General features: G+C 42.8%; 6 protein-coding genes across 8 annotated transcripts; 2 read left to right on the top strand and 4 right to left on the bottom strand.

The window, feature by feature from the left end:
- Positions 1-1,904: 1,904 nt before the first annotated feature.
- Positions 1,905-10,817, bottom strand: spoon (A-kinase anchor protein spoonbill). 2 transcript variants are annotated; one of them, XM_020951840.2, is made up of 4 exons: positions 10,369-10,817; positions 5,463-7,005; positions 5,271-5,404; positions 1,905-4,657 (listed from the first exon to the last, which is right to left on the bottom strand). In XM_020951840.2, the coding sequence occupies exons 2-4, from the start codon at positions 6,982-6,984 to the stop codon at positions 4,589-4,591; spliced, it is 1,725 nt and encodes a 574-aa protein (XP_020807499.1). In that variant the 5' UTR covers positions 6,985-7,005; positions 10,369-10,817; the 3' UTR covers positions 1,905-4,588. The 2 variants fall into 2 exon arrangements, with proteins under 2 accessions (XP_020807499.1, XP_086683641.1); XM_086827515.1 differs by lacking the exon at positions 10,369-10,817 and adding an exon at positions 7,889-8,348.
- Positions 10,781-12,098, top strand: RpL36 (ribosomal protein L36). Of its 2 annotated transcripts, XM_086827516.1 has the most exons (4): positions 10,781-11,055; positions 11,152-11,290; positions 11,491-11,618; positions 11,682-12,098. In XM_086827516.1, the coding sequence occupies exons 3-4, from the start codon at positions 11,496-11,498 to the stop codon at positions 11,904-11,906; spliced, it is 348 nt and encodes a 115-aa protein (XP_086683642.1). In that variant the 5' UTR covers positions 10,781-11,055; positions 11,152-11,290; positions 11,491-11,495; the 3' UTR covers positions 11,907-12,098. The 2 variants fall into 2 exon arrangements, with proteins under 2 accessions (XP_086683642.1, XP_020807458.1); XM_020951799.2 differs by lacking the exon at positions 10,781-11,055 and having other exon boundaries at positions 11,270-11,419.
- Positions 12,099-12,620: 522 nt separating this feature from the next.
- On the bottom strand, positions 12,621-14,587 carry Hinfp (Histone H4 transcription factor). Its single transcript, XM_020951835.2, has 3 exons — positions 13,775-14,587; positions 13,401-13,717; positions 12,621-13,339 (listed from the first exon to the last, which is right to left on the bottom strand). The coding sequence occupies exons 1-3, from the start codon at positions 14,445-14,447 to the stop codon at positions 12,932-12,934; spliced, it is 1,398 nt and encodes a 465-aa protein (XP_020807494.2). The 5' UTR covers positions 14,448-14,587; the 3' UTR covers positions 12,621-12,931.
- An 850-nt stretch (positions 14,588-15,437) lies between these two features.
- Positions 15,438-17,363, bottom strand: LOC110183526 (uncharacterized). The gene is made up of 3 exons (XM_020951820.2): positions 17,194-17,363; positions 16,634-17,137; positions 15,438-16,577 (listed from the first exon to the last, which is right to left on the bottom strand). The coding sequence occupies exons 1-3, from the start codon at positions 17,225-17,227 to the stop codon at positions 15,877-15,879; spliced, it is 1,239 nt and encodes a 412-aa protein (XP_020807479.2). The 5' UTR covers positions 17,228-17,363; the 3' UTR covers positions 15,438-15,876.
- Positions 17,364-17,526: 163 nt separating this feature from the next.
- On the top strand, positions 17,527-18,765 carry LOC110183527 (uncharacterized). The gene is made up of 2 exons (XM_020951821.2): positions 17,527-18,132; positions 18,225-18,765. The coding sequence occupies exons 1-2, from the start codon at positions 17,917-17,919 to the stop codon at positions 18,510-18,512; spliced, it is 504 nt and encodes a 167-aa protein (XP_020807480.1). The 5' UTR covers positions 17,527-17,916; the 3' UTR covers positions 18,513-18,765.
- On the bottom strand, positions 18,639-22,059 carry fz4 (frizzled 4). The gene is made up of 2 exons (XM_020951818.2): positions 20,343-22,059; positions 18,639-20,280 (listed from the first exon to the last, which is right to left on the bottom strand). The coding sequence occupies exons 1-2, from the start codon at positions 21,592-21,594 to the stop codon at positions 19,451-19,453; spliced, it is 2,082 nt and encodes a 693-aa protein (XP_020807477.2). The 5' UTR covers positions 21,595-22,059; the 3' UTR covers positions 18,639-19,450.
- Positions 22,060-22,613: the final 554 nt, after the last annotated feature.

Here is a 22,613-nt window from a genome sequence, read left to right as displayed (position 1 = left end):
ATAACGTCGTCAACCCCATCGAGTGTTTTGGATAAGGACTGTGCTCGGTTAAGTACACAGATGCTAAAATAAAATGGTTACCCCATTCTGGGGCTGTTAACAGCAATGGGTATTCCCATTGGCCATTGAAGAATTTAACATTGTTATTGACAAAAAAAAGGTCAAGAGTTGTCTGCGGCGCCGTTTAAATTGGGAAGCTAAAAAAATGACAAACAAATGTTTTTACTTTTCTACATGCCAAGAAAGATTCGCCTGTTAATCCTGATCAAGAATATATATAGTTTATAGGGTCGGAAATGACTCCTTCGCATCTTTTTAAGCTTCTGACTAAATGTATATTACCATTTTCATAAATTTTTTATCTATATTTTTGTATAGAAATTTTAGAACAAAATTAATTTTAAAAAATTCATAACTTAGCCAAATAAGCATTCATTTCATTTCGGACAGCTGTCCTATGTTACTTTTTACTAGCTTAATAAATCTCCATACTTAGTTTATAACATTAAACAAATTCAAAATTTATCAATTTTTGACAATTTTAACGATGTAACCCCTTATAAAATTATCAAAATTTAAAAAAAAATTCAATTTTCGCCGGACAAAGCTAGAAAGATTCGCCTGTTAATGCTGATCAAGAATATATATAGTTTATAGGGTCGGAAATGACTCCTTCATATCTTTTTAAGCTTCTGACTATATGTATATTACCATTTTTAATAATTTTAATCTATATTTTTATATGAAAATTTTGGGACAAAATAAATTTTAAAAAATGCATAACTTAGCCAAATAAGCATTAATTTCATTTCGGACAGCTGTACTATGTTAGTTTTTACTAGCTTAATAAATCTGCATACTTAGTTTATAACATTAAACAAATTCAAAATTTACCAATTTTTGACAATTTTAAAATGTATTTTATTATAAAATTATCAAAATCTTGAAAAAAGAAAACATTTTTGCCGGACATAGATCTAGATCTAGGCTAGATCTACTCTCCTGTTAATGCTGATCAAGAAAATATATGGTTTGCCATATCAAAGTTTAAAGGAACCAGAGCTACGTCAAAAATTCAAAAATTGTCGCGTGAAAGAAGTGGCCGAAAGTCTATGTAAATTAATATATTTTATGTATGTTGTTGTTGTAAATTAAAAATTGGTCTGCTTGTTGTTGTCGTTTTTGTTGTTGTTGTTGTTGTTGTTGTTGTTGTTGTTGTTGTTGTTGTTGTTGTTGTTGTTGTTGTTGTTGTAATGTGTGTTGTTGTTGTTGTTGTAATGTGTGTTGTTGTTGTTGTTGTACATACTGTGTAAATCGTGCGGTTGTGTGTTGTACATACTGTGAAAATCGTGCGGTTGTGTGTTGCAGAGCCAAGCCTTCGATGTGCTCGGTGTCACTTAATTTTCGGCCTGAAATACCAGGCGAACAGAAGGCAGCAGCAAGCAAATTTAATTTTTGCAAATTCATTGTACACCCTAGAAGTATGCTACACCGCACCCCTAAAAGTAGGCAATTTCAAAAATATGCAATATTTCTTGTAGTGTGACCAGCTCATGTTTCGCATTTGAGGGATTTTTTAATACCGAAAAGTGGCTTTGTTTTTGGTATTTTTATACTACTATCGAAACTTATCGATTTACTTGGCGGCAACTGATCGCCATTTTAAATTCAAATTCAAATTCAAATTATTCGGTTAACTGATAGGGCGGGTACTGAACTATAATTCAAATTTGGCAGCTAAATTTATATAATTATTGGCTTTTTTTGTTGTTATTTGTAAATTGTGTTTGTTGTGAGAGTTTTTGTAAATGAGATGTTGTTGTAGGCAAAAACAATACTTACCTTTTCCTGAAATAGAAACCAGAAACCCAAAGTACATATAATTCAATTCAAAATACGACAAATTTAGTTTTCAATAATGTTTTATTTTTTAATGTACTTGCATTATACTTAGTTAATAACTAGATTTGTAAATTATTCTCACTTTAATGCGTCTATAAATTAAATCTTATTCGTAACTCTGTCTCGCGGCATTAAGATAGATAAGAAAAAAAAAGTATATAGAAGTACCACACACACGAAGGACGACGACTCTCTCTGGGGGGTCCACTAAGATTATTTGCTACACTTGCAGTTGCTTTCTTGCTTTATCGTTATCGCTATGTCAGTTAATCATTATCAGTTAATCAGTTTATCAACAATTGTACAAGTGACAAGGCTACAATGAAATCGAGATTAAATTAAATTTAATGTTAATGTAAGGTTGACTTTGACCTACAATAAGGATAATAATTGTTTACATAATTAACCAATAATAAGTAGGGTTCCATAAACTAAATGGTAAATATTTTTATTTGATTTTTTTATACGTTTTTTTTGTAACTTTTGTAATTCTTCACTCAATTCAAGTCTCGAAGGGGCGCATAGCTAAGACATTAAAAGAATTTGCACTACAGTGTGGAAGGCAGCGGAAGGAGACCTCCTGGGGGCCCCTCCGAAAGGTTTGAATCACTTTTAAAACTTTACCAAATTAATGTCAAGATTTTACACACGAAAAAAAAAACACTTCTTGCTATAATAATAATCAAAATAAAAATAATAATAATAATGATAATGATAATAATAAAGGTAAATAATAACACACGCCAAGTCTTTCAAGCTGACATAATTATATATATAGTATATAGATATCGATATATATATATATGTGGATATATACAGATACATTTGCATAATCATCACTTGTCCGTTTTTATTAACTAAATTATGTTTCATTAAAGACCATTCGTGCGGCCATGACGATGACGACAATGAGAACAATGACGACAACAATGACGACTATATATCCAGCATATATGGTTTCTTTCTTCCATCCTACTTTTAATGCAGTGTACATAGCTTACAATCAATTTTCTTCTTTTTAACAAAATAAATATGTTTAACATGATTCTTTTCGTATGCTGTGTATGCCATGTGTGATAGGTGTGTGTGTGTGGGGTTAGTGTGTTATTGATTATAGAGTGCTTTCTTTAGACCCAGAATTGGTAGCTGTGTAAGCGAGTCATATTGCCTTACATTAAATAGTTTACTTGATTTCTTGTTTCATTGCTTCATTGATTTAAGGTTTACGGGATTTAGGTATAAGGTTCTAAGAGACGTTTTTAATAGAGTTTTTGGAAAGCAAGGCATTTAGAGGTTTCTTCACAGAGCTTCGTTACTGTCTGCTCTTCACTATTATTATTTTTGCTTGGTATGGTTTTTATTTACAATGGAGTTTCTAAGGGCGTTTTTGAACAGCTTTAAATTGTTATATTCCCAAGGCTTTCAATATTTCTCTCTTGACTAACAATGGCACACACGCATATACAAATTATATATTAACTTGCTTGTATTTTGTATTTTCATTTTCAGTTAGTTTAGTTCAGGCATTCTGTGGCTTAGTGCGGCTGTTTCGTGTTTGCTTCTTTAGGGTACTGATGTGTTTTGGTGTTTTGGTTTAAATGTTCTGCCTCCTTTTTTACTTTCTGCTTTCTGCTTTCTATTCGGACATATATATTCTTGTACTTGTCACGGTTTGAGTGCTTCACTATGAATACGAATTTAAAAACGAAGGGTTTTTGCGAGGGATATTTAAATGATTCGTTATATAGACATTATTCTCATCAATTTGTATCGATATACAGTATATATGTATATATATAAAATGTATCTATAAAAAACCTCCTATAATATATATTTACAACCAAAATATCTTTAAAATTAAAGCAAACTGTGGCATTTTCTTTAGCTTTCCTCGCATTGTCTTTACTTTTTCTTAGCTTTCTTTGCTTCAACGTTTGCCAAAAACAGATATTTTCCCTTGCGCTTTTGCTTTTGTTCTTTTCTTTTCTTGTTTTTTCTTGTTTTTTTTTTTTTTTTTTTTCCTTAAATTTTTTTCCTTGCTTGATATTTTATCTTTTAGTTTAGTTTGTTTTTGTGTGTATTTCGTTTTGCATTTTTTCTTGTTAAATTTATAAAAACTATTTACACTAGAGGTATTTATATGTATGTAAACTACGTACTTATAAACTGAGTATGGTAATATCTTAAGCGGTTCTCAATTTGCAGATTTGCAGGCAGCTACCCTCCCTCACAGCTGAACTAGATCCGACCCGAACCGATCCCCTAGATACGCCTCACCTAACCCAACTCCCACTCCTAGCTTACATCCAATCCTGGGCCTGACACTTGACTCTGTCTGTGCTATGTTGTGTGATTGGGTTTAGTTATTGGCTTGTTAGGTGTGCTGGTCTTATACATGTATATATGCGTGTGTGTGTTATATGGTGTTATGTATGATTATATAGGGATGGGGCTGCACTCTCTCTAGGCTCAGTCGCTTTCTACACAACTTAACGAAACAATTTGGTAATTGGAATCCGCTTGCAAGCTGCATATATATATATATATATATATATACGCCACTTGCTTAAGCTTTTGTATCCTCCAAATTGCATGATTTCTACTCCATCTTCTTGTTTTTGTTGTTGTTGTTGAAGCATTCAGTTGTTGTTGTTGTAATGTAGTTTTTGTTACTTAGCTTGGTTTGTTAGTCACGCATCTCCACCCATTTCGCGAGATTTCTGGCGACCAGTTCCTTATTGATAAAAATTACATTCTGGAAAACAAGAAAATTTAATTAATATGGATTTTTTTTAATAACAAAAGAAAAGGAAGCTAACATCAGAAGCTAGGCTATTTTTAACTTTTAATTAAAGTTTGCTTCAGAAAATCTAACACAGAAAAGCTTTCTGAATTCAGTTTGCACTTAGTTATGATCGATTTGATCCCCTGATCCAATTGTAAACTTCGTCTTTACAAACTTAGCTTCCTTTTCTTTTATTTTTTTAATTTACTCCTCGAAAAAAAAATTATTGACATTTGCTGTCCTGCTCCATTTCCCACCCATTGCTCTATATGCCATCTCTCTCGGATCGATGTGGCGGCTGCTTAGGTTTATACACATACATATATCAATATGACGGATACCATATCGAAAACACTGATATTGCAAAATATGAATTATTATAAAATATCGCTTTTAACGTTATACTAATGAAAAATATTATTTTATCTCTTTCCGATTACTTTAGAGCGATATAGCAAACATAATATCTATTGATTCCGTATAAATCTGTTGCAACGTTCAAATATGGATGTGTATATCGATACAGTATCAGTATACCGATACAGTATCAATATACCTATACTTTTCGGTGCCCTATACTTACATTTGGGCCTAGGGATGCGAATAAATAGATTTCTGGTATGTTGTGACTATTGTAGCCGGCGACTTGTGCTTGCAAGACAATGCCTTTGGTAAGTTTGCTGAGGATCTCGGCCGCCTCCTGGGACCAGGCGCCATCTGGAGACAAGAGAATAAATGTATATTAACTTGCAATTGAAACTAAAATCAAACTTACCAATGGGCTCAATATTGGACAGGATGCACTCGGTGGCCTGGAAGGGCACACTCATGAAATCTGTGCGTATTTGACGCAGCGATGTGAAGCTCACGTTCATGTAGCCACCAAAGTCAAGGAACCTAACCACACAACGTTCCTCATCGTCTGCATCGATGCTGACGATCTGGACACGATACCACACCCCGTTGATGGCGATCACACAGACGGCACTGACCTCGATGCTGGGCAGCTGCGGTGCCTCCATGGTGGTGTAGCTATCGTACAGCTGCTTCTGCAGCATCGGCAGCGACGGATGCGAGGGATGCAGCGGATGCTGGACAAATATGTGCGAGCCCGAGAGCACGGCACTTACCACTACATCGTTGTTGATGCCCTCGATCAGGTTCAGTTGGAGGTTGTAGAGGCTTTCCGTGGAAAGAGGAACTATGGTCTGCGGCAGCGCGAAGTGGATGCGTTGCATGGTGAAGTTGGGATACCGCTTGGCCGGCAAACGTTGACGGATCATGGCCAAGGCGGCATCAATCTCGCTCTCCGTGCCCTCAATGGTGCAGATGCGCACCTTACTCGAGTACGGGTTCTTGCTGAGCGCCACACTGGCCAAAGTCTTGGCCTTGATCTGGTTAATGAACGCCCTCTTCCGACCGTACAGCTGGCCAATCAGACTGATGGGAAAAAGGAACTCGTAGGTAGTCTTGACTCGCGTCGCCTCCGAGCGGGGCAGGCTGGAGCCCTTGCCCGAGTCACCCGACTGGACGCTGCAGATGCTCAGCGAGGGACTAGCCGCGTCCACGTTGCGCTTCTGATTGCCATTGCTGTCGACTGCCTGCTCTGCTTGCTCCGCCTGCTCTTTGGATGCCTCTTTGGGATCCACCTTGGGCTCGCAGTTATTGTTCTGCTCGCATTCCTTGGTATAGTTGGTCTCGAGGAATGAGTTCTCCGGCGATATCTTGGGTGTGCGCGTCGCCTTGATCACCACCGGTTCCACGGTCTTCTGGCTGGCCTTACGGTTGTAAAACGAGCGTGAAGTGTTCACCGAACCCGGCAAATCCACCGGCGACGATAGATTCTCAAAGGCCTCGTCTATGGAACAGAGCTTCTTGTGCTCCGCATCCTGGATCTTTGACTTGAGCATCTCGGAATCGATCGAGGTCGAGCTGCGTCCATTGCTTTGGATCTTGATGGGTGCCGACTTCCCATACAGCATTGTGTTGGGACTTTCGCGTTCATCGCTTCCACTGCCGCTGCTTCCACTACCAGATCCATTTCCGTTTCCGTTGACAATGGTTCCATTGATGTTCATCGACTTGCTAGCCACGGGCTGCGGCTGCTTGCCATTCTGCAGGACACCGTTGGCCTTGCGTGTCTCCACCGTGGTCGCCGCAGCATCCTTCACGGTCGACGTATCCTCATCGTCGGGTTTGTCTAAACGATTTTTATTTCTACGCCGAAACCAAAAGACGCCAAGTATAAATGCTACACCGGGCAGTGACAGGTAGAGTAGAGGACGACCGGATACCATTTTCGCTGAATATTGAAGAATCTGAAACGAGATGGGGACAAAGTTTTAGATGCTATACTATGTTTTTAGAATATATTTTAAATAACCCTTAGGTTTTCAATAATAAAATAAATCTGGTAATTAAAAAGTTCTTTTTTGTTCTCTATATGATCATTGAAATTGAGCTTGAACACCAATACTCAAAAGTTCTTATCAAGACAACAATTTACAGCCGCTGTTCAAAGCGTCCCTGCAATTATTTACAATTATTATTAGACACAAAAAAGCTTGTCATGACAAATGATAAGGAAAAAATTAATGTTAATATTTCTGTTTTTGGTTTATATAATTTAAATTTGAATGGGAATTTGCGACTAAAAGCTATGCAAAATACTTTGAAATCTATAATAAAATATAAAGAAATGGTTTCAATTGTTTTTATTTTTGGGAATCACGAGACGCACCGCGTGCCAGTGTGCATGTGTTTGTGTGTGTTTGCTTTTTCCGTTTTTCTTGTATTTTTCCTTTTCGAACTGAACTTTTGCGTATTTATAGTAACAAATAAAAAGAAAAGAAAAGAAAAAAAACAATACGTAAATATAGACAACAAAAATGTCGAGAGCAGAGCGCGGAGGAGCCAAAGCAAAGCGGATTTTGAATGCCACGCGGAAGGGAAAAGGCACAGAGAGAGAGATAGAGAACGAAGGAGAGAGACGAGTGCGATCGCCAAGAGCGACTGCGCAAGAACAACAACACGCTGGCAAGAAAGCGAAACAGAACGATGGGGAGAAAGAGAGAGCGAGCATAATAGTGCGAGAGTGCAAGAACAAACCGTTACGTTTACGGCAACGGCAAATGTTACGAAATCATTACAAAACAAAACTAAAAGTTATGAAAACACTTATCACAGCCAGCAATTCGTCACCTTTATGGCCGTCGATCTGATCAATCTGTCTATATATCCAATATCACAAATTCTGTGTTCTGGTTCAAACTGGTTCGTTAGTTTTGTGAATAATTCGTTTAAATATTCGTCGAGTTATGGCATTAGTTCGTTGGGCTTTATTCTTTGGAGTTTTCTGTGTCGTCTCCGCTTTTGTTTTGTATTTATTATATTTTTATGTTCGTCTTCGTCTTCTTTTTGTTTTTGTTTCTTTTTGGGAATTCGGTTATTGAAATGCCGGCGATTTTGTTCGAGAGATTTTAAGATATCGACTGCTCGATATACGAAGGGAAACTACTTTGCCCGCCATCTAATTGCCATTTCTTCGGGCTTTTCGCAGCCCGCTTCGCTTCTCCTTTCTCCGCTCAACGCTCTCCCTCCTTCTCCTTCTTCTCATTTCGTTCACTCCATCGTTTTCCCCTGCTCTTCCCCCCCACCCCCACCCCCCATGCACAAAAGAGAAGCTGTCGACGGATGCGTGGTCGCAAAAGTTTTTTTTAGCACCTCTACACCCACACACACGCATACTTTTTACCGTTAAGTGCGGAACGCAGTGGAAAGATATCCGAACTCATTAGAACAAAAGAAATCTATCCAAATAAAATTGGAACTGCGCTGCACATTTGAATATTGTCAACATCTAGTGCACAGTGGGACCAACGCATATGACATGGCTTGTAATAAAGCACACGGCACCAATTTGACACAGAAAATTGATATATAATCTTAAAAAAATAATATTAATGTTATTTGATTCTACGCTAAACTAAAAATATTTCAAAAACAATATTGAACTGAAATCATGAATAAAAGGTGATAACCTTTAACCTTAAACTAAGTTAATATTGTTCGTAATGTTTGAATTATCATATCTATTTATTTTAAGACTACATGGTAAACTGATTTTATTCATTCCTCACACCACACATTTTTTACGTTACCGAATTTCTAACAACCTTTTCCCACTGTAGGCGACGGCGATTCCCCCTCCCCTACGCTTTGATTTCGTCACTTTGTTAGCAGCCCAAAGGTCCTCATCCGCACAGTGGACAACCTGATAAGAGCAATCGCCAACCACGACGAACTGAAAGCGCCAAACAACAAATATGTAGCGAGATTGTGGCCTATAAAGGGCTCCATGGAAGGGCACTCGGCCAGACAGACGGACTCAATTGCGGCATTTCCTAATCGTACAAACCGGGTGACGGGAATATTTTATTTTCAACTTCTTCGTTCGGCTGTAAGCTTGTTTACACATGCATATTAATGGATGTCTGCGTGTGTGCGTGTGCGCTGGCATGCAAACAAACATGTTTCGGCATGTTTACAGCCGACTTTGAACTTGCATATTGTTGTTGTTGCGCGGAGCTTGAGGCTCGAGACCTCGAAACTCGAATTTTGAATTCCCTTCAAACTTCCAAAGTTGGAGAGAGAGAAAGAGCAAGAGAGCCAAGAGATTACTATTAATACGCACACACACCCAAACGCACACAAGCGCGCATTCAAACAACAATAACCTGGTGCAACAACATTGCCAGCTAGCCGAAAAGTCCACATTGTTATAATCTTGGCAACGTGGTTTCCGATCATATGGTCGCCAAAAATGGGCGGGGGTTGTATAATCGGTGGATATAGCATAATAAATGTACATAGCATATGCACGAATATGTATAGACTATAGAATATTAGGTGGGAGTGGCAGTGGCAACCTGCGTTCTTTCTCTCCTTACTGTGCTCTACACCTCCTTTTTGATTGATAAGACGGCCGAAATTTAACGGTGAAAGCGGCAATAACATTCAGTTTTTTGTGTGTGGGTAACACGCACACACTTACAAAGTGAGAGGGGAAGAGACACGGGCCTAGCATGCTTATGATTATTGTGTGTGAACAGTAAGCACTCTTTAAAACTGCAAGAATTATACCAAGAATGGATTTTAGACAATTATATGGAGTTCCCTGGGTCCCTGAGATGTATAGTCCCAGTGCAAGAATTGATTTGCTCTAATTAACGAAGAATTATGAGTGAAACAGATAATTAAAATAGACGAATGCTATAGTCGCCGCTGCGAGCGGTCTCTGTCTTGCTTTAATACATATGTATGCACATATGTGCGAGTGGCACATTGTGTAATCGTCCATTTTAACTTAAAATTTTCCACTTTGCCACCCACTGTCACTTTGCCGGAACAACAACATCAACGGCAGCGGCAAGCGGAGGATGCACTTAAACAAAAAGAAAAAAAAAAGAAAGGAGAGGAGGAATGCAAACGCAATGCGGAGTAACGGGAAGCAACAGTGGAGTGAATCCCAACGCAGAACGAACCAACGAACACATGACACCATTTTCGATTCGATTCGTTCTGTTTTGGCAAACACACACACACACACACACACACACACACAGCTAAACGCTTAGTGCGCCTTTGTACTAGGTTATGTTCCGCGTGCTCCAATCTCTTACCTCTTGCAACCGCTTGGGTAACTTATTTTGCCGACTGTTTTCGCTTTGCGCCGCACTTGCGTTTTGTGGGGAGTGTTTGTTTGCTGTTTTCACTGGTTTTTCAACGCCCGCAACGTATTAAAAGTTTGCACGAATATTAAACACGTGTCGACGTCCACCTTTTACATATCATAATAACTTGGCCGGCGTATGCAGTGTTGCCATCCCTTCGCGATGTTCGCTATTGGGGCTGCCGCCTGTCAGCACCGTTCCGTTTCGTGGTCTTCAAATCGTTCAGTGGCGCGCGTCACTTATTTCATGCACAGAACGATATATAATTGCACCCGAATTGTTTGTACAAACCCGAAAAACGTGTGTTTAGTTTGGTAATCGAATTGAATGGCAACACATGCCAGGGCAGGGTTGCTTTGGTCGGTCTCGATAGCGGCGATAGGTTATCGCTGGAAATCAAATATGGCAACTTGTGGCGAGGCGTTACCAACACTTCTGGGATGAAGTGTTGGTAAATACAACGAAGTAATCGATAACTTACTAGTCACCAGAAAATTCGTTTATAGTTGCATTTTATTTCTGATTGAAAAAGAATTGAGCTTAAATTTCAACTCATAAATTGATTCAAGATCTAAATCTAAATCCAAAATTAATTATATTCCAGTTTGACAGGCTCCCGTCTGGCAACGCTGTCAGGTATATTGTTTACTTTCTTTTTTGGCTGATCAGTAACGAATACAATCAATTAATCTATAATAATAAATTAATCTCTGACTAATCATATAATTCTAGCTCGAAAATAAGCACTTTAACTATCGTGAAGCTTTGCGATTAACCGATAAGTGTCAAGCCATCGGTGTTATCGATAGTGTTTGACAGCTCGATACTGCAGCCACACTAATTTGTCTTTCTTTTACTTTTAACGTTTCCGGTGAGTTGCATGTGCTTGGCGAAATCTCCCGAAAAATTCGCTACAATAATCTAAATTGAGATATTTAATTCGATTTGGATTGTTTAACTTGCGACCGCGGTGTTTGTCCTTCCTTTGGCCACAACAAAAGTAGAAGAACTAAGCGGAAAGATTGCCAATTGTGCGTGTATTTATTTTGTATTTTTTTTCTGTATTCGCAGCAACAATGGCAGTCCGCTACGAGCTGTGCATTGGTCTCAACAAGGGCCACAAGACCACCAAGGTCAAGAATGTGAAGTACACCGGCGACAAGAAGGTGAAGGGTCTGCGCGGATCCCGTTTGAAGAACGTGAGTACTCAGGAGACGCCGTCGCCGGCATTTGTTTACATGTGTTATTTTTTCGCAACGCAGATTCAAACCCGCCACACCAAGTTCATGAGGGATCTGGTGCGCGAGGTGGTGGGCCATGCCCCCTACGAGAAGCGCACCATGGAGTTGCTGAAGGTGTCCAAGGACAAGCGCGCCCTCAAGTTCCTGAAGCGCCGCTTGGGCACACACATCCGTGCCAAGAGGAAGCGTGAGGAGCTGTCCAACATCCTCACCCAGCTGAGGAAGGCCCAGACCCACGCCAAGTAAGCGGACAGCGTCGCTGCACGGAGAAGGAGGAGGAACTCGACGGAACGCGCCGCCGCTGCAGCAGCTCTGTGTGTTTCTTCTTTTTTTTTTGCGGTGTGATACTGAACATAGAAACTTATGTCGTCGTTACTTGAGAGCGAGTCTCAGCATCCCACAATTAAAACTTAAAAACACATTTAAAAACCGTACAAACCACGCTTGTGTTTATATTTTTTTCAAGTGTCGAGGAGGCTAACCTCACAAATGGCCAAAAACAAAACAACAAAGTACAAGTGCGGAAATACACTGGAAGGAACCAGCAACGAAACCCCATTAAAAAAACAAATTTTTAGTCGAAGAAGTATAGTCAAAAGAGAGAATTGTTTTAATTCAACTTAAAACAAAGTAAATTAATGACTTGAATTTTTGAGAATGAGGCAGAATTGTCCTTAACTTGCTTTACCTCCATTAGAATGTAATCTCTCTCTGATGGCATCAATTTATAAGCTATAGGGAAAATTTTAAAAAGCTAACGTCGAGAAGCGAAAGTTTTATACCCTTGCCGGTTGCGATCGGATCGTGGCATCAATTTATCCACCAAAAATTCCCTTATAAAATCGAGAATATATATGATTCATTGGGTCCAGAAATGACTCCTTCACGGCATTACAAGCTGCTAGCTAAAATTAAAATACCCTGCAAGAGTAAAAAAATCAAATTATGCTTGTTGCTGGCTTTCGGTTGGTTTCTTTCATTTATTATTTATATTATTAATATTCGAAACTAAAGTTGCAACTGTAAAATGTCAATGGTTGATTATAAACTAAATGTCAAAGGAGATATGGCCAACCCTTACAGAAGGGCGACATGAGAGGGATATGATTATAGTACAATCTCGCTTTATAGTACTTAAAATAGTGACAAATTACACTCGCGGGCAGTTCTCTCGCCTAAAGCCTAAGTAATTCATAGTGAGCTAATGCTGGGATTAAAGCCAGTCAAAGATGAAGGGCACGAGATCGATCAGAAATGCTGTTGGACCACCATCACACCTCCTCGGGATCCGGGAGGCTCGGAAACGAGATGACCACTTCGCCCATCATCTGCGCTTCATTGGCATCATTCGAGACGATGATCCGCTCGAATTCCGAGTTCGTAGGATCCACGATTTCGAAGCAGGAGCCAGTGCCAGGCTTCAGGTCGATTTCCAGCACAGGGTTAACCTGGGGCGATAGTATCTGCTGAGTGACCTCCAAGCTCTCAATGCGCGTCGTCTCCAAGCGATAGAAGCCATTCTCATCCACGCGGTAGGTGAAGCGCTTGTGGCCCGATGGCAACCGAAAGCCGTGCTTTTTGATTAGGTGAGCTGAGAGGGACTTGCCGCTCTTGAAGAAGCGCTCGCAACAGTGGCAGGCATACAGGATGGGATTGTTCCCATGGACCTCCAGAAAGTGCTACAGAAAGGTAAAGGTAATGACTCTAATTTTAACTCAATTATGGATCTTCCTCGCTTACCCTTCGCATCTGCGTGTAGGTGCGCACGGAGTAATGGCAGTCCGGGTGCTCGCACTGGTGCACCGTCTTCGAGTGTACAATTTGGATGTGCTTGGCCAAGTCGGACTCGCGGACGCAGCGCGTCTCGCATTCGCTGCACTTGAGCGGCTTGTCCTTGAGGTGACGGTAGCGAATGTGGGTGGTCAGCGAACTGGAAGAGCTGCAGGTCATGTCGCACATGGTGCACTTGTAGCAGTTTACATGGCGGACCACATGGCTGTTCAGCAGCTTCTTGGTGGCAAAGAATTTGAAGCATTGAGCGCATTGAAAGTTATGGGCTGTGCACAGATTTATGGGATTAATATGGAATTATAATTTAGTCTTCAAACACTCACTATTGTTCTCTGGCTGCCTGCGAAGGTGGTCGAAGAGCGTGGTCTTAGTCCGGAAGAGCTCCCCGCAGTGATGGCAGGCCACCTGCTTCTTGTTCGAATGTGTGCTTATGTGCTCGATGAGGCGATACTTGTTGCCCATCTGCTTGTGGCACATACTCCAGTTGCACTGCGTCTTGGGCCGCTCGTCATCTGGCGTCTTCTGTATGTCGTACTCAAACAGCGCATGCTTGACAATGTGGTCCTGGAACTCCACAATCGAGACAAACTCACGCTCGCAGTCCGTCCAACCGCAGCGGAAGTTCTGGCCGAGATGGGGCAACTTGTGGCGCGCGGGTGCCGTGCAGGCAGGTATCTCCGGATGCAGGTCACATTCCAGCTGACCCTGGAGTAGCAGGTTCTGGTAGTAGCCATGGTAGTATGAGTGACGTTCAAACTCCACCCGGCAGCTGCAACGGAAATCACAGTCGGTCCATCTGCAGCAGTGCTCCTTCGTGTCCGCCTCCTCGCGGGCATACTCCTCTAGGTGCTGGGCAATGTGTGTGTTTAGGTTCCATTCTCCGTCGCAGATATCCTGGCAACCGCTCCAGCCACAGGGCAACTGCAGCTCCGCGGGCTTTTTCCGCTTCCCGCTTGTGGCCAGTGGCAGCGGCAGTGGGGGCTGGGCTCTCAACATGGTTTGTCTGGGCGATGACGGCTCCTTGGGAATCAGGATTAAGCCAAATTTTGGGCGGTTTTCGTGCGAAATGCAATGGTTGTTTGTTGGGAGCCCAAACTAGCGATGGCACTCGCGCCAGAGGCTTCGATAGTGCAATCAGGCGCGTCCGATAGATATCGCAGCCGATGGCCATGGTTTGAGAATTCGAAATTCCTATATTTTATCAAGCTTCTGATTAAATTTATAAAACTATTTTTATACATGTTTTATATATATTTTTATATGAAGATTTTCGGGAAAAACAAATTTAAAAAAACTCATAAATTGGCCAAAAAAGCATCAACTTCATTTCGGAAAGCTGTCCCATGCTAGTTTTCATTAGATTTTTAAATCTGCATACTCAATTTAAAAATTTTAATTTGTATCAATTTTTGAGAATTTTAACGATGTAACCCCTTATAAAATCTTCAAAATTTGGAAAAAAAAATAAATTTTTGCCGGACATAGGTGGAAAGATTCGCCTTTTATTTCTGATCAAGTATATATATGATTTATAGGGTCGGGAGTGACTCCTTCACATTTTTAGAAGCTTCTGACTAAATTTATAAAACCAATTTTACAAATTTTTGTATCTATATTTTTATATGAAGATTTTAAGACAAAACAAATTTTAAAAAACGCATAACTTATCGAGAAAAGCATTAATTTCATTTCGGAAAGCTGTCCCATGCTAGTTTTTATTAGATTTATAAATCTGCATACTCAATTTAAAACTTTAAAAAATTCCAAATTTTCGAGAATTTTTGTACATTTTTAACGATGTAACCCCTTATAAAATTTTCAAATTTTTGAAAAAATTAAAATTTTGTCGGATATAGCTAGATCGGTTTGCCTGTTGATGCTGATCAAGAATATATATGGTTTATAGGGTCGGAAATGACTCCTTCACAGCTTTTTAAGCTTCTGAATAAAATTTAAATACCCTGAGAAAGGAATTAAGATTTAAAATTAGGTTTAAATAAATATTTTCTTTTATTTTCTCCAGGGTTACAAGCTTTTAACTAAAATAATAATACCCTGCAAAAGGTATAATACAAAATATTCTGATAGTTTCAAGTTCTAGCTGGAGATCTCTGGGAAACTACACAAAAATTAATAAATAACTTGATCTATTATATTATTTATTACTAATGTAATCTTTCCCCATATATGTAGGAAAAGGTTCCTCCTATTATGATTCCTCCTGAAAATGTAAATAGCTTCCTTTTAGACAGAAAATAAACCATCAGCGGAGTTCTTATGCAGATCGGTTTACTTATTCAAGGTCGAGATACGTATAGCTTAGAACTAAGGATACTTAATGGGGGATGGGTGTGGAAGGGGTTCAACCTATAACTTGCTTCCCCTTGGAAGCACAGCTGCCTGGAGGTAGTGCCTGTTTATTACCTCACAGTCCCGGCATCACGTAGGCTATGTTGTCCAGAGTGTTGGCAAGATTCCGCGATAGCTGCGCCTTGTTCTCCAGCCCCGGGATCTGGGTGGTCATACAGAGAAGCGGCCCCATCGAGCAAAGCAGGCTGTCCAGCAAGACTGAGAGACTGCCCGAAAGGGCCACATGGCCATTATGCTTCTTCAGACGCTCCCCAATCACTGTGAGACTCTCGCCGAGCAGCTTTAGGTGAGCCGCTGCATCAATTGCATCGATGCTGGTGGGCTGCGGCGGGGCCTCCAGCTGCTGCGCTGCAGTCTTACTGCTGCTGCTGGCCACATCCGTTTCCACCTGAGCAGAACCGCTTCCTCGACCACTCCGTGTGCTAATGCTACGCCTCTGCGAGGTAGACGCCGTTGCGGCCACCGCTGCAGCGGATTCTAGCGAGGATTGCTGACGGTCGGCGGCCAATTTTCGTGTGCGACTCGTCGTGGCTCGATTCTGGAAGATAGTTTCGTTGTGGGCCGGCTCTAGGGCCGAGCTCCCATTGCTCGTAGGCTGCTGGTTGGTGGGTGGCGTGCTGGTGCTATTCGGTCCGGTTTTCTCCCGCGACCTGGCCCGTGTCGCCTGCACCTTGGCTTTCCGTCGCCAGCCGTTCTTCTCCCGGTTCGACACGTTCGCCCACAGCTCACTGAGGCGTCTGGTGGCGCTGGCAAAGTCTGAAGATAAAGGAAGAATGAGGATGCATTTATAGTCGCTTGTGGTGTCGCCTTACCCATATCCTGGAGCTCTCGCTTGCGCACATCCCTGGCCCACAGGCTGTAGGCGGTGTAGCGTTGCTTGCCCCTGTCCTTGCGCTGCACCTTGGCTGTGACTACCTTCCGCTTGCTGGCCTTCTCACGCATGTACAGGCTCTGGCGAACGGAAGGAGACTCATTGTTGGTGGCTTCCGCTTGGACACCGTCCACGAGGTCCTGCACTAGATTGTCCAGCTCGTCATCAGAGTTGAGAATAACGGCAGCAGCGGTGGGAGCCGGTCCCGGAGCGAGCGTAGTTTCGTTCTCGGATACGTTGTGGTCAAAGAGTAGCATCTCCTGGTCAAGGTCCGCATCGCGGAGTATGTTGGGAGGACGACCACGCGACGTGTACCTGGCTGCTGGCCTGCTGGTGCTGTGGCGACGCGTACGCTTCTCGATCTCCTCCGGCGACTCAAAATCCAACAGCTTCGATGACTTTTTCCGGACGCGTCCGCTGCGCGATACGCCAGTAACCTGGAAATCTAATTCGAAACGGATTAGGAGGAGCCTTCATCCAGTGTCTGTTTTGGGCACTCACCTCTGGCCACCAAATTCGAGGTCGGTGATTCCATATTTGGGAGATCTTCGATCTCTTCCCGCGGTTGGAAGTATTTTGGATTTGACAATTTGTTTTGTAGACGACGCAATAGTGTGACCAGAGCGCGCGATTAAAGCAAATCGAGTACGGCCAACGACGGGACTTGCGATAGGTGTAATATTAGTTTAAAACGGAAATTAATAAAATATGAAAGATTTATTAAAGTTAAGGTACTTGAAAATTACGTCCCACTAAACCATCCACGAAATGTAGTATATTTGACAGAGTCATTTTTCTCCAAATCTCTATTTATCTCTCTCATTCTATCTCTCTCGTTATTTGGTTTCGCTGCAGAAGTTTGGAATTACAGCGATGGATAGTGCTGGTCACACTGCTGCGAGTTTGTTTTGCTTTTGGGCGTCGTTTGTTTGTTCGTGTGTGTGTGTGTGGAAGCGGCATTTGGTTTATTGATTGCACCTGAGACTGCGACCGAACCTGCTACCTGTGCTGAGTGCCCCATGGCACGCGATGACGTCGTAAAGGCCGACCCCCAACCCAAGGACATTGGCCCCCCATATTTGGCGACTCGTTCGCCGCGTTTTCATTACCAAAACGGCGGCGGCTGCGATTTCAAATATCGAACGACAAAGCATTCGAGCGAACTCAATCATTGGGAGCAGTACTTAATCGCTTAAAGGATAAAATATATAACTGGATCAGACCATGCCGCTTGCAGCGAGCGATAGTGTGGGTATTACGAGCAACGGAGGAGCAGTTGCTGCCAGCGAAACGGACAATGTAACCGCCCTTGAACTGCAGAGTGGGCGGCGCATGCTGCACTTCAGCGACGGCGTCATGGAGGAGCTATCCTCGGGCAGCGAGGATGAGACGGAGGCGGCGGATGTGACCGACCAAAACTACGCTGTTCAACTGAACGAGGTGCGTCATATTATCTTCTTTAGGTTAAAATCTAAATCTGCCTTTGATGACTAATATAAACACCAATCTCTCTCCCTTATTTTCTTCAATAGCGCGAAATGGCTTTGGGACCCCGCCTCCGTTATAAGGCCAGCCGCATGGGCAACCGTTTCCTGGCCGGCATCGATTATGTGGGCGGAGGACTGGCCTCCCTGCTGGGAATTACCAGCAGCAAGTATGCCAGCGAGCTACAGAATAACCAGCGAAGGGCCAAGGAGGAGCAGGACCACGAGGACCTTGACAATTGGCGACCACGGCCCCCAAATAATAACAACAACAACCGGAACGAGACCCTCGTCCTCACACGCAGTGAGGCGACCTTGCCACCCACTAGGCAATAAAGAAAGGTTACCACTCCTCCAGGGAAGGTCTTGAAGACGAGGTATTAGCGTGCTCATGGAGTAAGGTGGCCCCTGGGGAGACCCCTCTTTTCTATGTACTTGGTTAAACCAGCAACTCAAAGCGAGTTTATAACTTTTGGACACTTTATTCGCTAGCAAATAAGTTACATTTAATACAAATATTTAAAAAAAATGGTAAGACACACATATACTGTTCGTTTTATGTATAAAATATTAGTTAAATTCAAGGAAACTCTTAAGACTTATTCTGTTTGTGATCCTTAAAGCTAATGGCACACTGAATACGCTAGGCTACGATTGCAATTTGTTGTTAATTCAGTTTCTGTTTCAGTTTCAGTTTAAGTACACTTGTTACACTCGTCGGGGAGAGGATAGAGGACAGCAAAGCGGGGCTCCAGTTTGCGTATCACAGTATTTGGTTGCTGCGTTTGTTTTGTGCAGACAGTATAAGCTTCAAGATCCGTAATGCCAAACGCTTCAGGCTCTCTGGAAAAGCCCGAGAGAGCGGAAGAAGCATTGTAGGTCTTTAAACACTACGGATCTTACACTTCACTAGATCCTTGCTTTGTGTGTGTTTCTCTTTCTCTCTCTCTTACAAAAAAATACTTCAATATATATATAAAAATGGTATATATATATATACGCAAAAGGCGATATAATCAGGCTAAGATGTGTATAAAGGCAAGAGCGCATTGATTATGGGTTATTTTGGTTACACCAATTAGGAGCTTAGCGGGCATTAAGTACACACAAAAATAGGATATGTTTCCGGTCCCTGAAATGGGGACATACTACGAATACAACTAACGTCAAGGAGGAGGCTCCTTTTGCTGGGGGGTTATATACACAGTACATAGATATATATATAATTATATATAGGGTGGAAGCAGGAACATTTAATATGGAGAGAGCTGCTCCTAGAGCAGCGTCTCATCGCCATAATGCTGAAGGGGAGGATAGTAGTGCTTCTGTGAGGCATAGCTGCTCCCTCCCGGTGGATAATACAGGCGATGCGAGGAGGACGAGTGGTGTCCCTGCTGCTGCTGCTGATGGTGATGCTGATGATGATGATGGTGTCTATGCTGATGCCTGTGCTGATGATTGCTTCTGCCCAGCGAATAGTTGGACATTTGATTCAAGGATATTGAGCCCGCTCCCGGCGATGTTTTCAGCTTGTAGGGACTCTGCAGCTGCGGCGCCAAGGGAGCACTGGCCATAGAGGGTCTCACCGAATGGTAAGAGACAACCGTGCTGCTGCATGCCGCATGTGAGCCACGCGAGCTGCTCTGAGCATCGCCTCCAGCCACCGGTTTCATCATCATTTTGGTATTGCCACCCACCTGACGCTTGTACATCATGGAGATGCTGGGTCCTAGGATCCAGGCAAAGCAGCAAATGCCCAGCATCAGTTCCATAAAGGCTCGCACCAAAAAGGGCCACAACGGAGTGCTGGTCTCGCCCGATCCCAGCCAGACATCGATGTTGGCAAACTCATAGATGACGGCCAGCAAGAGCAGGGCGCATGCCAACCCGTACATAAATAGGAAGATGCCAATCCCTGAGCTACCATGGGCACTTAGTTGCTGCAGGGTCAAAGCATTGCTGTTCCTAAGGATCTCCTTGGTGCGGCAGTGCACCAAATAGCCGGAGATAAGGTTCATGGAGCCAAAGATCCAATAGCAGAAGACAGGCGTGGCCACCAGCACCTGGAGAGCCTTGTCTGACTGATTACCCACAAAGCAGGCACCTGTTAGGGATAAATATGAAGTTTTAGAATATCAAAAGGGGAGGAGGAGTGTATGATCTTACCCAGCAGCTCATCTGCGTCCACGTAACGCGCCACAATCACGGCGGCCGTTTGAAAGGCGGGCAGTCCCCAGGCCATAAAGCACACAAAGTTATTCTGCGTGAGATCCTGCCGCTTGGCATAATTGGAGGAGGAGGAGTTAGCAGCAGTTGGAATGATGGCCACATGGCCCTTGGCATCGGGGCTATGACGACGTATATCCCGGTGCCAGCCCAAACAGAGTACAGCCCACCAGGCACAGGCAGCCATGCCAAAGTAGTAGCGCATCAGGAAGACACTTGCACAGGAGGCATTCGAGAGCCCATCCACGCTAAGCAGCGACTCGTTGGGTGCCTGGGGATCCATGCCGCAGGCTGTGCCCGTTCTTCCCACCACAAAGCGCACCGTCCAGCCCAGGGTGACCATGTTGTGGCACCAAATAAGCGGCGACAACAGACGCGACCATTTGGCGGCACTGGCCAACCGGCTGCCATCGCTGGCCAGCAGCAGGCAAATGGTGGCCACCAAGGCCAGTCCTAAGGCGGCATATGCCCAGGTTGAGACCCACACTTCGGCCAGATGCTTCTCAGAGGGGGTGAACAGGATATCGGCTTCGCACAGCGGCGCACAGCGTCCCGAGCGTGGAAGTTTTACATACAGATGCGATTTGGCCAGACCGGAACAGTCCAGCGGAAGTTTTCCGGCGCCGTTTATCCCTCCAATTCCTCCCTGGGACGACGATAAGCCACCATATAGATCCTGTTCCAGCTGCGGCTGATGCAGCTCACCCTCCATGCACATCGTCTCGTGGTTATTCTCACGCGGAAAACGATCACAGTCCAGGGCCAGCGGCCAGGGGAAGCCGAATCCCTGCAGCACCGGATGGCAACGAATGCGCACCGATTCGCACAGGCTGCGGCAGGGACCGATGGCATGTACCGGAGCCTTGGGCGTGCACATGGGCACATAGGCGGCGCACAGGAAGAGCTTCAGCTGGGAGCTGCAATCGTACTCGATTAGCGGCGCAAACGTCTGCAATGTGTACTCCACATCCGCTTGCATCTCGTGGCCCACCAGGTTGGGCATGGAGGTCTCGTTGTAGCCGATCTTGCGGCACATCTCGATGCGGATTGTCTCGCACTGGCGGAATGGCGGCGGTTGCGGCACTGGCGGAGAGCTGGAGGAACTGGAACTGGTGATGGAGCTGGCACTGGAGCTGGTGCTCCACAGTTGGAGGAGCAACGGCAGTAGGAGTAGAAGGGGGAGGGACTCCATTTTGACTCTGCCTGTTCACTTCCAATATGCAAAGTGCGCTCCTGACTGGATCGTTTGGGAAACACGGTAAACGGGAATCGGAGGAATCTAGAATCTGGAAAGGTGTAAAAACCTGTTCCACACTCTCTCTTCCTCTCACTCGCTCTCACTCAGGCCTCCCTCTTCTGTCTCGGTCTCTCACCCTCTCCCTCTCTTGTTATTGTTCTTTTTATGTTTTTTTTTTTTGTGATTCTTGTTTTCGCCCACACTTTGTGTTTCACGTTAAATTCCCGGCATTAAGTACACACATTTCCACATCGCGCAAGCGCACCTCTCTCTTTAGTATCGTAATTTTAATTTAATTTTAAGCTAAATTCGTTTAAATTTCGTTTTTATTTCTAATTTCTTTTTTCGTCTGTCGCTGATTGACTAAAATTCCTGAAAGATTATCTGTAGCCATGACGTTTCTCCACTCTCCCGAAACTGGTCACACTTAAGCCAAAGATCATGTGGGCAGTGCCAGAAATTGTGAAAAAAATAGCTTAGTTGTATTAAATTCTGTGTCTATAAATAATCATTGCAGTGGTAAGCTTTTGTTGTAAAAGCAATTATTTAAGAAAAAACAATGGTGAAACTCAAAGTTAATAAAAAAAAATGCGGAGAGTTAATAAAAGGTAAGAAACTTTACTTTACACATAAAGGAAACTTAACTAAGTTAAAAGCGGCCTCTGTGGTCATTTTATTAAAGTTTTGGTTCTTTTAGCTGAATAAGAAGCGACCTCTTTAGGTTTTTTTTTTAAACTTACTTAGACTAAATAGTAAGCGCTCTCTGTGAATTTTGTTGGAACTAAATTTAGTTAGCCTAAAACCCCATAGACGGTGTTTTCATGTTCTTCTATGGTTAGTTTTAAAAATAACCTAAGGAGGTCGCTTCTTATAGCAATTACAACAAAAACTTAAAGAAAACACCCACAGAGGTCGGTTTCTATGTTTTGACAAACTAACACAAGAGGCGCTTTCTGCAGAAGAGTTTACGAATT

The sequence above is a fragment of the Drosophila serrata genome, unplaced genomic scaffold, assembly GCF_035046125.1.
Source record: "Drosophila serrata isolate PLE 108 unplaced genomic scaffold, ASM3504612v1 contig_176, whole genome shotgun sequence".
Taxonomy (NCBI): Eukaryota; Metazoa; Arthropoda; class Insecta; order Diptera; family Drosophilidae; genus Drosophila; species Drosophila serrata.
This window is presented reverse-complemented; position numbering and strand designations above follow the sequence as displayed.